At 39.0% G+C, this 14,292-nt stretch overlaps 1 protein-coding gene and 1 long non-coding RNA gene across 11 annotated transcripts in view; one reads left to right on the forward strand and one right to left on the reverse strand.

The window, feature by feature from the left end:
* GPALPP1 (GPALPP motifs containing 1) overlaps nucleotides 1-14,292 on the forward strand; it is a 43,804-nt gene that overhangs the window by 10,502 nt on the left and 19,010 nt on the right. For 5 of the 9 annotated variants that reach the window (XR_015137868.1, XR_015137867.1, XM_086328894.1 and 2 more), the window contains exons 4-7: nucleotides 1,572-1,677; nucleotides 5,334-5,465; nucleotides 6,377-6,541; nucleotides 10,933-11,031. Coding sequence is in view for 5 of the 9 variants with exons in the window: in XM_086328894.1 (XP_086185020.1) it covers nucleotides 1,572-1,677; nucleotides 5,334-5,465; nucleotides 6,377-6,541; nucleotides 10,933-11,031 (502 nt within the window). In the remaining 4 variants the exon portion in view is untranslated. Of the gene's footprint in view, nucleotides 1-1,571; nucleotides 1,678-5,330; nucleotides 5,466-6,376; nucleotides 6,542-10,932; nucleotides 11,032-14,292 lie in introns of all 9 variants that reach the window. The other 4 variants (XR_015137866.1, XR_015137864.1, XM_086328893.1 and 1 more) reach the window with 1 other exon arrangement.
* LOC147361406 (uncharacterized) lies at nucleotides 1,282-13,381 on the reverse strand. 2 transcript variants are annotated; one of them, XR_015137870.1, is made up of 3 exons: nucleotides 13,242-13,381; nucleotides 1,837-1,929; nucleotides 1,282-1,419 (listed from the first exon to the last, which is right to left on the reverse strand). It is a non-coding gene; the product is annotated as an uncharacterized LOC147361406 (long non-coding RNA). The 2 variants fall into 2 exon arrangements; XR_015137871.1 differs by lacking the exon at nucleotides 13,242-13,381 and adding an exon at nucleotides 2,602-2,739.

Raw genomic sequence — 14,292 nt, forward strand, 5'->3', positions numbered from 1 at the left:
AGCAAAGATAGAATGGAGAAACTTAACAGTATAAAAGAGAGTAGAAAATATCATTCCTCTTTTTGTTTTTTCTGCACAAAAAGTAGCACTTTCTCTTTCGAAGACCCAGAATTTCAGCAGGTTTTCTCTTTTGAACAGTGTTAGTTGCCGCAGACTGTGGCAATAGGGCAACTTGAAAGAAAATGAACTCTAACATCACATAGACCGGGTTCAAACTCCAGCTCTGGGGACTTCCCTGGCAGTCCAGTGGTTAAGCCTCCATGCTTCCAATGCAGGGGATACAGGTTTGATTCCTGGTTGGGGAACTAAGATCCCATATGCCATGCAGCGTGGCCAAAAAGAGAACAAAACAAACAACGCAAAAGCTCCAGTCTGCCGCTTACGAGTTTGTGTTGTCCTTGGGCATCATTTTGCTTAGGTAGAAAATGGAGCAACTTATACCAACCAGGACTTTTTTAGGGAAACGGAAAAACGCACTCTCTGGTTGAAATGAGGTTAGCATACCACCTTTTCCTTTCTCTCTGGGTCTCAGAGGAACTCTTTTCTTTGTAACACATTTCCACATCATAATGGGGTTGTTAGTGAGGAGGAAATGTTGGTTTTTATACTGCCTTGACACATGTAACCATAAATAAATTACTAACAGCTGTTATATGCATTCGCTACATATGTCCTTAAGACTCCATTTGTACTTAAGTAGTTCTGACTGTAATTAAAATGCCACTAAGGTATTTTTCAGTGGACAGTGACTATCAAAACTGAAAGCCAAGGCACAAGATAAAAAGATCTTCACAGACTTTAGTCCATAATACATAATAAGGATTCTTTTTTTTTTGGTCATTATTTTTATTTACCGTACTTCTTTTAGGAAGTGGGTTTACACCACTGCCACAAAGGTTGAGAATTACTGGTTTAGCATCTAATCATTAACTAATAAATAGAAAATTAAAGTGTAGAAATTAAGTTTTTTTATGATACTCGGTGAAAAAATGCTAGGTTTGTTGTTCAATGCCTCAGTCGTGTCCGACTCGTTGCAACCCCGGAGACTGCAGCACGCCAGGCCTCTCTGTCCATCACCAGTCCCGGAGCTTGCTCAGACTCGCGTCCATCAAGTCCAGTGGTGATGCCGTCTAACCATCTCGTCCTCTGTCTCTCTTTTCCTCCTGCCTTCTGCCTTTCCCAGCATCAGGGTCTTTTCCAATGAGTTGGCTCTTCGCATCAGGTGACCAAAGTATTGGAGCTTCAGCATCAGTCCTTCCAGTGAATATTCAGGGTTGATTTCCTTTAGGATGGACTCATTGGATCTCCTTGCAGTCCAGGGGACTCCCGAGAGTCTTCTCCAACACCACAGTTCAGAAACATCAGTTTGTCAGCTCTCAGCCTTCTTTATGGTTCAACTCTCACATCCATACATGAATACTAAGTTACAGAGTAAAAATAATACATCGAATAAGATTCTCATTTTCCACATTTGTTATTATTACCTGGCTTTTTATTCTTTGTGTGAGCTTTTACTGAAAAGTAAAAGCCAACTGAAAGCTGACTTTTTAAAGGTGCGTTTTCTTTTTCAGGCCTATGATAGGTCCTGCACTACCGCCCGGTTTTCTTAAATCTACACAGAAAAGTGACGAAGGCAGAAGTGATCCAGGACAAGTGTCATCAGATTTCAACTCTGAGGTTTGGGGATTTTTCTATTAAAGAACAAGATGTAAGAAACTCAAGACTTTACATAGTAGTAACTATAGTCATTTGACTCAAATGTAATGTAAGATGTGTCATAGTCATACTAGTTTAGGACTGTAGCATAGGTAGATGAAATCAAAAGCCATCTCAGACCTGAGATTCTGTTAGGAAAATGACGAGGCAGTCACGTGTTGACAGGGTGTGGTCTATTCATGCTTCTCATCCTTAAAGGGAAGCTTTTGCGTCCTAGAAAGTAGAATACAGTAAACAGTTTAAGGAATCGCTGTGATTTGATGCAAAAGAGAGCAAGCTGAGAAATGTTTAAATAGTGAAATAATTATTATAAAATATTGAAATTAACTTTGTCCCACCCAGTTCTGGTACCATTATTTAACAGCGTCACTCGTGGGTACATGATGTTTTGAAAAGAAAGAGCCAGTGATTCTGAAATCAAGGAGGAAATCTGTTTTCTTATTAGAGGGCTGCTGCTGCTAAGTCGCTTCAGTCATGTCCGACTTTGTGCAACCCCATAGACGGCAGCCCACCAGGCTCCCCCGTCCCTGGGATTCTCCAGGCAAGAACACTGGAGTGGGTTGCCATTTCCTTCTCCAATGCATGAAAGTGAAAAGTGAAAATGAAGTCACTCAGTCATGTCTGACTCTTAGCGACCCCATGGACTGCAGCCCACCAGGCTCCTCTGTCCATGGGATTTTCCAGTCAGGAGTACTGGAGTGGGGTGCCATTGCCTTTTCCATATTAGAAGGCTAGTCCTTAACAATGGCTGAGATTTAAAGAATATAATTTATAATGCATTTTCTCCATATATGGATACTATTTTCAGCTTCTCCAAAGCCTTATGAAATAATTACGATCTGTATCTTAGAGATGGCTAAAGGCCAGAGAAATTGGGTAACTTACTCCAAATAGCACAGTTTCTGCTTAGCAAAGCCGAAACTCAGAGCCCAATTCTTAGGACTTTAAATCACTGTTCAGTCTGCTCTTCTGCAGTGCCATCCTATATGTGAATTCATAGACTCCTGTGCATCTCCACTGAGAATTCATCAGTTCCACAGAGGTTGTTACTGAAGGAAATGTAATTCAGTGGTTAAGCTCATGAGCTCCAGCATTTACTCATTCTTTCAATGAATGATATAGAATACCTACAGATGATTGTAGAACACATAAGTGTGTCAGGCATTAGTCACAGAAATCGATCTGACAAGGTCTGTTCCCACCTTCCAAAATGCCCAGAATCCAGCCACTTCGGCTGCCACCCTGCCCCAAGCCATCACCCTGTTTGACCTGTGTTATTGTTGGTCTCCTTGTCTTAGCCCTCGATGCTCTGCTGCCTCTTCTCAACACAGCAGCTAGAGTGGCCCAGAGAAAGTCAGATCGCATCAGTCACACTCAGAACTAATTTGCTGCTCCCCTCTCTGTATAAAAGTCAGAGTCCTTACAGGGCCCTGTACAGTCTGGCTCCCATTAACTCCCTGGTTTCCTCTTACTTTGATCTGACCACAGTGGGCTTCTTGCACCTTAAATATGCCAGTCAGGCTCCTACCCCTGAGCCTTGATACCTGCTGTCCACATCTTCCCCAGATATTTATGTGGCTGGCTTGCCACCAGCTAGAGCACTTTTAGCTGCTAATAGCAGAAAGTCCAACTTACAATGAAGCTTAGTCTCAACCTTCCTAGTTAGCAGATGGGTTGTTTGTATAACTTCCTGAATGATCTAGAATCTGTATTCCCAAATTAAGGAAAATGTGTTTCATACCCAAGACGAGGTCTAGAGATAGGAACACTCCACGGCTGGTTAACTTAGCCTCACAAGACCACCCAGGACCCCAGTTTTGAATGTCTCCTCTGTCACTTGCAGCATGTTAATTCCTCTTAGGCTGACCCCTTCCTTATACCAGGAAGCCTGCCAGAGTCCTTAGATTGACACGCAGGTGGCAATGTCCAGACAGAGGAATGAACCCTGTCTTGTATCCCCTTCTTAGGGGGAGGAAAACCTCTCCAGGTTTCCCATAGACCTCTCCTCATATTTCTGTGGCCCACACTGAATCATATGCCTATGCTCAAGCCAATCAGTTGGGCAGTGAGACCAAAGTGATTGGCTTAGAATTATCAGTTTTCCCCAGGAATTAGAGAAGGTTTTAGTTTCCCGAAGAAAGCATGATTCCAACCATCATGAACAAACACTGGGTTGTCTTAGCAATAGTTATTGGTTGGAGCTGTTACAGTTCCTACATATTTCAGGCCTCTACCTTTATAAAACTATCTCTTATTGGAAGAAAGTGTAAATATTATTAGCTTATCCCATCATCCTAAATGTCAACACTCTATTGATACTATGTTTCTTGTAATTTTTAAAGTTTATTATACATCTGCTCGTTTTATATCACCAAGTATTAAGTTTGTAGGGGGCTATAAATATGTTTAAGATAATGTCTTTGCCATCAAAGAGCTTACTGTTGTTGAGAAAAGCTAAAACATTTAAAGTTAAATCTTTAGCAGTTGAAATAAAGGAAATAATAGTCTGCTGTAGTATAAGTAGAAAAAATACTGGCTTTGATCTTAGAATATTTAAGTCTTAGGTACAAGTTTTACAACCTCAGACAAGTTGTTTAATCTTTCCAAGTATATTTCTCTAAACCTAGGTTTCCTCAGAAAGAAAATAGGAATAATGATGCTATTTCCCAGTTTTATTATGAGGTTCAAATGAGACAAAATCCAGTTATTGAGAGAGTGTGTGGCTTAGAGTCAGCCATAAGACAAGGTATAATTATCCAGTTATTTGTACTGAGAACAATTGCTATAGAAGTTTAGAGAAGAAACCACAGAGAGTTAACATTGAGTGGTTAACAGGGAAAGTGTAAACAACACAAATTAACTCGCCTGGTCCTGGTAGTTGAAAAAATAAGAGGAAGAAACTACCGGTCCCAGCGGGAGTACAAACATCTTACTGTGATTCATCTTGTTGTTTATCTTACCCTCTCTCCTTCTCGAGGTCAAGGACTATTTTAAACCCTAGTGTATATAGCATCTAACACAAAGTCTTACATGAAAACCCTTTGTTAAAATGATTTACCAAAAACAATTTGAATTCCATTTTTGCAATAATATTGTGTCTCTGGAGTACTTTGGGCACCAGATGCACCCGTTTGGGCCAGCATTTTGGAAGGCACTGCACAGCACTTCTGTTTCAGTGGACCATACTAAATCATGGAGGCGAATATAGCTTCCAAGAACGTCATATTCATGTGTTTCTTCTTCCAAAGAGCTCTTTCTGTACCAGGAAAGAGAATGGCTTCAACTCTGTCTTCTCTGACCACTTCCTTGGAGTATTTCAGAGGAATTGTGAGGCCACATCTGTGTCCATCAGGAATAGAGCTGAGTGAGTTAATGAGCTCTGCCGTGGACACAGGGGCTGAGGTGGGACAGATCCCACGCCCTGGGTTTGTGGTCTCTGTTGGGTGCGCTTGACGAAGGCACAGGAAAGGTGCTCAGTGATTAGCCAGTGACACGGTGTTTGCTCCTTCGTTCTGTTTCCAGGTTATCGGTCTCAGTTAAATTTTGAGTAATTTAGGATCATTTTCTGTAATGTGTCACTCCACTCTTGGTTTAAAGGTCCTGTCTTGTTTCAGAAGGAAACGGATAGCAGTGAGGAGGAAGACATTGTCGGGCCGATGCCTGCCAAAGGACCAGTTAACTCCAGTGTAACAGCAGAGTTTGAAAAGAGGGCCCAGAGAATGAAAGAAAAACTGACCAAAGGAGATGACGTAAGTTTCAAATACACAGAACACTTTACTCTGAGAAATCGACCACATAGATCAAAAATCTCAATTTTGATAACAGACATTTAAAAAATGTCCTTCTGCATGTGTATGTATATAAAAATTTGGTCTCTAGGGTAACTCAGAAGCTATAAAAGGAGAAAACTGACAGATTTGCACAATTAAAAATGACAGTATGGCAAAAGATAACATTAAGTCCAAAGAACAATAAATTAGATGAAAGTATAACATATTTGACAAGAAAAATCATCCATCTATTAAATCATTTTCTCTTCAGTTCAGTTCAGTTGCTCAGTTGTGTCTGACTCTGCGACCCCATGGACTGCAGCATGCCAGGTTTCCCTGTTCATCACCAACTCCCAGAGCTTACTCAAACTCACGTCCTTTGAGTCGGTGATGCCGACTCGATCCAACCATCTCATCCTCTGTCGTCCCCTTCTCCTTCTGCTTCTGCCTTCAGTCTTTCCCAGCATCAGAGTCTTTTCTAAGGAGTCAGTTCTTTACATCACATGGCCATAGTTTTAAAGGAGCTTCAGCTTCAACATCAGTCCTTCCAATGAATATTCAGGACTGATCTCCTTTAGGATGGACTGGTTGGATCTCCTTGCAGTCCAAGGGACTCTCAAGAGTCTTTCTCCAACACGACAGTTCAAAAGCATCAATTCTTCAGCACTCAGCTTTCTTTATAGTCCAACTCTCAACATCCATACATGACTACTGGAAAAACCATAGCTTTGACTAGACGGGCCTTTGTCTTTCTCCTAATGTCTTTTTCTCTTAACATCTGCCTCAGCTGAGAAGCATAGTCACTTAGGTAGTATTCTATACATGTATGCACACATGTCCACACTTTCCAGGATACTTTTTTTTTGTTTAACTTTTTATTTCTCTTAAAGGGTTCATCTAAACCAATTACGAGAGAATCTTGGATGACTGAACTTCCTCCAGAAATGAAAGACTTTGGTCTCGGGCCCAGAACTTTTAAGAGAAGAGCTGATGGCAAATCTGGAGACCGATCAGTCTGGACCGACACGCCAGCCGACAGGGAAAGGAAAGCTAAGGTGAGAGGGCTTGTGTGTTCCTGTATTTCTGTCCACGTTGGCTCTATTTTGAAAAAAATAGAAGGCAGAATTATTCCAGGGTACTGTTTCTTAGCTTATGATTCCCAAGGGAAAAGATTTCCCCTGAAGGAAAGTTATAAGAAAAGAAAGCGACACCAGTTGCTTCCTGTGTATTCATTTATACTGTTTCCCAACAAATTGTCTCATTAAACCTCAAGAGAACCTGGAGACATAAGTTTATTAACCTCATTTTATGAAAGGAGATACTGTGCCCTATGAGGTCATTTTTTCTGGAATTAAATGCTGGTAAGTGATGAACAGTAATTCCGTTCTAGACCTTTCTGATTCCAAATCCCCCAGTCTTTATACGTCAAAATGTCTCCATGAAAGTTTCTTTTAAAATATCTTGGAAAAAACCAAAGCACAGATTAACCTAGTGAGTTAAGTGATAGTAGTGAGTGTCTCTGAAAGTAGCAGTAGCTCCAGTGCACTAAACTAACTTCACATTACTGTCAAGACAGGCAAAAAGCCCTTTCCTTAATACATTGAATAATTTACCAAAAAAAGAAAAAGGAAAAACTATGCATAAAATACATCATTATTATTAGATTTTCTTTTCTTGGATTTCTACACGTATTATGAAATATTCCATTGTTAAGAATCCAGCCAGTACTAACTCCTTAAATTCACTTCATCAGAAATTCCAATTTCCTTGAGTTGTAAGTGCTGTCTTAAATGCTTGACTAATTGGCGCCTTATGATTATAACTTACCAGTTTTAAATTAAACAGTTCCTTACTTAATTCATGCCCCTAACTCTGTTTGTCTTGTTCATTAGTACCTGGAATTATGAAGATTTCTATTTTCATTCTATAACCAAAAATTGAATGTCTCCTCTGGCAAGCATCATGTTTGGTCACAAGTGACAGAGAAAGCTCCTTAAGACACTTTGATTTTCATGAAGAATTGGTTGTGAAATAGTGTTGTTCTTAAAATGTGGGTGATGTGTGGAAATCACCTCATTTTAGCAGAATATGTGGCAAAACCATACGTTCTCTTTTACCCTGAAGACTCAAGGAAATCCGAGAGTTATAATGGACAGGTGAGGTGAACCACCACACCTGGGGGGAGAGGCAACGGAAGATGGGGGGTAGAAGTGAGCCACACCCCACAGCCCCACTGCTGGGCACGTGCCCTGAGGAAACCGCCATTGAGAAAGACATCAGTGTTCACTGCAGCACTGTTTACAATAGCTAGGACATGGAGGTAACCTAGATGTCCATCGACAGATGAATGAATAAAGAATTCATGGTATTAATACATATACATAATGGAATATTACTCAGCCATAGAAAGGAATGCATTTGAGTCAGTTCTAATGAAGTAGATGAACCTAGAGCCTGTTACACAGAGTGAAGTAAGTCAGAAAGAGAAAAATTAATACTGTATATTAACACATACATACCAAATCTAGAAAGATGGTCCTGATGAACCTATTTGCAGGGCAGCAGTGGAGACACAGACAGAACAGACTTGTGGACACAGCGGGGGAAGGGAAGGGTGAGACAGATTGAGAGCATAGTTTGGAAGCACACATTACCACGTGTCAAATAGGGAGCCAGTCGGGATTCGCTGTATGACTCAGGGAGCTCACACCGGGGCTCTGTGACAACCTGGAGAGGTGGAGGGGATATATATATACCTACGGTTGATTCGTGTTGCCATATGACAGAAGCCAACACAGTATTGTAAACCGATTATCCTCCAATTAATAAATAAATTTTAAAAAAGATGTGAGCCACACACTGTGAATGACTAGTGTTGGAATGCCTGGCTGCTCTTTCTTAACTGGTCTTTTATAAAAATAACTTACTGGCATTTTTATAATTTCACCTTTAAAATTGTCTCCAAAAAGACAACTTAATACCCTTGCTTACATGGATTTTTTTTTAATATTTTTTAAATATTTATTTATTTGGCTTACTCAGGTCTTACTTGCCGCATGGAGAATCTTCCATTGTGGCGCGTGGAATCTTTGATTGCAGCACACAGACTCTCCAGTTGTAGCGTGCAGGCTCAGCTGCCCCGTGGCCTGTGGCATCTCAATTCCCTGACCTGGGATTGAACCTGTGTCCCCTGCATTGCAAGGCGGATTCTTGACCACCGGGAAAATCCCTTACATGGACTTTTTATTTGTGCTTTTTTCAGACCTCCTGTTCCTCATTGTGTGTGAGTACATGTCTAGCCTACAGCTAGATATGCAAGAAGTCTTCCTCAAAGGAAAATAACACAGAAAAATGGAACGAAGAGAAAGTAACCAGTACAATTTGAACTTAAGATTTTAGGTCCTGTGACTGAGTTCTTTAGATCTAGTCATTCTTTTTACGGTTGAAAATGTTTTGTTGTATATTTACAACAGACTAACAAAGGGATTATTAATACCCCTTAGATCTTATGTGGTTCTATATCACAGCATGTAGTACTGCAGACTTATATTTGTGGTAGAATTTATCACAGAAAGTATCACAGAGCTGTCCTTTATAACGTGAAGTTGCTCAGTCATGTCCGACTCTGCTACCCCATGGGCCTACCATGCTCCTCTGTCCGTGGAACTTTCCAGGCAAGAGTACTGGAGTGGGTTGCCATTTCCTTCTCAAAAGGATCTCGACCCAGGGATCAAACCTCAGTCTCCCACATTGTAGGCAGACGCCTTACCGTCTGAGCCACCAGGGAAATCCTTTATAAAGGTCATGACTAATTTTTTATTTTTGTAATGGATCTTCGTCAAGTTTCCTTTTTTACTCTCTCTCCAAATATCCTTTTTGTATGTTTTTTCCATCATTTCCCTCCTTTTTTAAAAAATTTATTGTATCATCTTACTTGTTATATTTGATTCCCCAGCATTCATCTCCCTACCACTAATGCCAACATGGCCTAAATGAAGTAAGATTAGAAAGAAATGAAAGTGTTATGCATAAACTAATTGAATAAGATCTGTTATAATCTCACCTCCCAGTCTTGACTAGATTTACTCTTAGAAGGTCAGGTCTTCACCTCCATCTTATCAGAACATCATTTTTCTCTTAATATTACAAGTAAAGAATCTGTTTCTGGGAAAATTGTTATGGAAAAATGAGAAATGAGCTACTCCTACGTTTTTTAACATACTTTATTGAGTACAGTGTTGTTTTAGTCCATTATTTAGATAAAAATTGGGCTCAGATGGTAAAGCGTCTGCCTACAATGTGAGAGACCTGGGTTTGATCCCTGGGTTGGGAAGATCCCCTGGAGAAGGAAATGGCAACCCACTCCAGTACTTTTGCCTGGAAAATTCCATGGACTGAGGAGCCTGGTAGGCTACAGTCCATGGGGTCGCAAAGAGTCGGACACGACTGAGCGACTTCACTTCACCTGACTAAGCAAATAGCAACAGTATAAAAACATGCTTTGAGAAAAATAGTTTTCAGTTGTTTTTGTCTGAGCCTTATTCATTCCTGGTTGGGGCTGTATTTTGCTGAATATTTTTTTTTTCTAACCAGAATTTATTGGAAATTTACCTAAGTATTTCATCAGTGTGTGTGCTATAGTAAATGGTATATCTTTTTAAATTTCAAATTCTAATTGTTCCTTGCTGGTATGTTTTGTTTGTTGGCCTGGTATCCTACAGCTTTGCCGTACATCTGTGTGTGCTCAGTCGTGTCCAACTCTTTGCAACCCCATGGTCAGTAGCCCATTGGGCTCCTCTGTCCATGGGATTTTCCAGGCAAGAATACTAGAGTGGGTTGCCCTTTCCTTCTCCAGGGAATCTTCCTGACCCAGGGATCAAATCCACACTTCTCTGTCTCCAGCATCAGCAGGCGGATTCTTTACCACTGAGCCGCCTGGGAAGCCCCAGCTTTGCTATACTTGCTTATTAATGCTAAGAGTTGTTTAATAGATTGTGGAGTTTTCTACATTGACACTCATATGTCTTCTGTGAATAAAGATAGTTTTATTTTTATTTTTCTATACCCCTTTTGTTTCTTTCTCTTAATTTTTTTCCCTCAAAAGTGCTTTTCCTGGTTTTGAAAACAGTAATGTAAGATTTCTTCTTAAGCCTTATTTTCTCATCTGCATTTTATTACCGTTTGTCAGACTCATCTCTGAGTTTGATAAAATCCAGTTAGTTGATTGGATGGAGGTTTTGTGGGCTTTTTTTCTTGTTTTCAGGAAAATGTTAGAGTAGGAGACTAACAGATCCCTTACCAAGAATATTACCATTTCTAGTGGGAAGAGAATCAACAGGCCTGGCTTTGTCTAGTCTCCTGTTAATCTGAATTAAAATGATAGTATTTCTTGTTCATTTTTTCCTGATAATGTGGTTCCGTAATGTGTTATCTGTTCATTCCTCAGGAGATGCAAGAAGCAAGAAAGTCATTCAGTAAGAAGGATGAAGAATATATACCATCAGGAAGGGATAAGAGATTGGCTGAGCAAGTATCCTCATACAATGTAAGTCAGAGAATAAAATGCATGACCTTGCTTTTTTTTTTTTTTTTTACATCTTTTAATGCTCGTCTCATTTTTTCTCTTTTTCTTGTTTCTCTTTCTTTTATGTTTTTCTTTTCATCTCAGTCTTTTTCTATACATCTGTTCTGAAAAATACTCTTGTATGTACATATATGTATACAAACATATATGTATAATCCTCATGTTGTGGGCTTTTTTAATGCATCTCATAATATTTTCAGGTTTTCGGGGTTTTTTTAGTTTTGTGTTTTTTTTTTTTTTTAATTAATTTATTTTAATTGGAGGCTAATTACTTTACAATATTGTATTAGTTTTGCCATACACTGACATGAATCCACCATGGGTGTACATGTGTTCCCCATCCTGAACCCCCCTCTCATCTCCCTCCCCATCCCATCCCTCTAGGTCATCCCAGTGCACCAGCCCCAAGCACCCTGTCTCATGCATTGAACCTATACTGGCGATTCATTACACAGATGATAATATACATGTTTCAATGCCATTCTCCCAAATCATCCCACCCCAGTTCATTTTTTACTTGAATCGTATATCAGAAATTCAATTCCTGGAGATGGGTAGCACATGATCAGAAAGTAAAGAGCCCTATTAACTCCTAGAGATCCCAATTCAAACATTTCTAAATATAAGCCAATTTGGAATATTTGATGTAAAGATGTAAATAAAAGTATGAAACTTTAAAATACAGTTCAATTTAAATTTGAAAACAGGATTCATTGGGCAAACTATTATTTTTGTAATTGTCTCTTACTCATTAAAAAAAAAAAAAACAGCAAAAAAAACCTGGTATTTCACTCAAAGAATAAATAAACCACTGAACCCTTCAGCTCCTGAAAGGTATTTAGGTGTTCAGGAAAACTACCTTCTATTCCCAGTGCATTAGTTTATAAAAAGTTCTATAAGCATTAAAAATATAGTTAGCAAAGTTTTCACAGACTTGAGAGTGCTTCACTCACAACAGCCTTAAAAAGACTTCTGTAGGAATCTTCATAGGAGCTTTATTCATAACAGCTAATTTCTTTGATAAGCCCAGGTATCTATCAGTAAGCAGGGGGCCAAGGGGGAGTATATATATGATGAAATACTACTTGGCAATAAACAGGAACAAATTACAAATACATGCAACATTGTGGATTAATCTCAAAGTCATTATGCTGAGTGCAGGAAGTCGTACCCAAGATTTCATACACATGTACCACTGTATAATTCCATTTATATGAAGCTCCACAATAAGCAAAATGTGTCTGTGGTGGGAAAAAATCAGAATAGTCGTTGTTGGAGCAGGAGTGTGGAGATGGACAAGAAAGGAACATGCAGAGCTTCTGCAGTGATGGAAGTACATCCCACATATTGCTAGGAGTTCAAGTTGCAAAGCTCAGTGGATGCAGTGTTAAGATTTGCACATTTCATTCTATGTAAATTACTTTAAAAGAAAACAGTGTAAACAAATATAGAACATGTAATGATGTCTGCAATTTACTTTAAAATGCTTCCAAAAAATTAGGGTTTGAGTTTTATGGTGAAATTTTGGTTATTTATGAGACCTTCTTTTCAAAATATTAATGTTGTTTTCAGACTGAACCACCTCCTAGTATTGATAAATTGAACAATCTTAAAAAATATGACCATGAAGGCAAAAGAGTTGGACACGACTGAGCGACTAAGCACAGGAAGGCAAAAGAAAAACCAAACAATTAGAATCTTAGCATGAATTTTCTAAAGCTTCTGAGAAACTATCACATTCAAAATTAATTGCCCTTGTTTTTTACAAATTAGTATAAAACATACACGTTTTGTTAAATTATTAAATTTGGTAAATCAACAAACTGGTCGTTTAGCAAATTGATCTCACATGAGTTGGCTTTTGGTGTGATTTTCTGTGAACTAACTGCTTCTAGATGTTTTTATTACTCACTTATAAGTTCGGTCCTCTGTGTCAGTCACAGAATGCAAATGTGCTAAACCAGGTAGACGGCACACCTGAAACAAACTGATACAACAGCTCATTTCTTTTATCATAACAACAGTCCACTTGAATTGTGTGGATTGACTATAATAGTCTACTGGTTTAACGTATTCCTCTGTCTTTCTTGGTGTTCAGTTTACTACTTCAGGGGGTCAGTCAGTGGAAACTGACCATTTTTCTTTGTCCACTGGTGCTCACTTTTTGTTACCTTCTGCAGTTTGGCCCATCAGCGTAGACCGTTTTCCTCAGCACCAGCTCTAGGAAGTGCAAGCAGGACTTCTACCGCTTCTCACAGTTTCTCCAAACTCTGCTCTCTGTTTCCTCCAGCTCTTTCTTAAATCTTCAGCCTTTCCCATCCAACTCTTGATAGCCTGTCTGCCTTCATCCTTATTGTCTCATTAGTGAATTATTATCTCATTAGTGGAAGAAGGGAGGGAAAATGTGGAGAAATTGCACTAAAAGGTTAAATTTTACAGTATAAATGTTTTACATTTATATGTACACATATAATTATATTCTCCATTATAGTTCTCCATCCCAGATTAACCCTACTCCTGTGCTTTCCATTCTCTTTCCCCCTCTGTTAATACCAAACTACCAGACAGAACCATCTGTTTTACGGGACACCTGTGTGAGAACCTGGGTGGATCTTCACAGCACAGGTTCCTGAGATCCATGGTGGCAGCTTTGATTCACTGCATCTGTCATGGGGCTCAGGAAGCTGTTTTTCTTTTCAACCAGTCAAGGGTGGAGAGAGATGGCCTTCCAAGTGTTTTTACTCAGTATTTACTGAGTATTGTCCCCTCAGAAAACTTCTCCTGGACATGTCATTATAAGTTTCAATAGTTTGCAGAGATACAATTTATAGCTTGTTTTATTATTCTTTTCAGTGTTTCAGATGGAATCTAAATGCCTTAGCAACTTATTATCTATTATTATCCTTTAAAAATATGTATGAACAAGCTCTTCCTTAACAGTTGGAAATTTTATTTCATCCTTTTTTCTCCTTGAATACATAATTTCATTTCTATTACGCCACAAATTTTATCTTAATGGAATCCACTTTTACGCTTGAAAGTCTTTTATGATTATATTTGAAAAGTCATATTTCACTTCAGCAAATCTATGCACATAAATTGAAACCAAAAGGTTTTAATTTCCTGTATCTAAAGTCTAAATGTTTACACTTTTCTTCCTTTTGGATTAAGTTGTAAAATCAGTTGATAAAAACAATATAAACATATCTCAGATTTTGATAA

Source organism: Bos grunniens, chromosome 12, assembly GCF_055505025.1.
Source record: "Bos grunniens cultivar Pamir isolate PY7600 chromosome 12, Bosgru_T2T1.0, whole genome shotgun sequence".
NCBI classification, from domain to species: domain Eukaryota; kingdom Metazoa; phylum Chordata; class Mammalia; order Artiodactyla; family Bovidae; genus Bos; species Bos grunniens.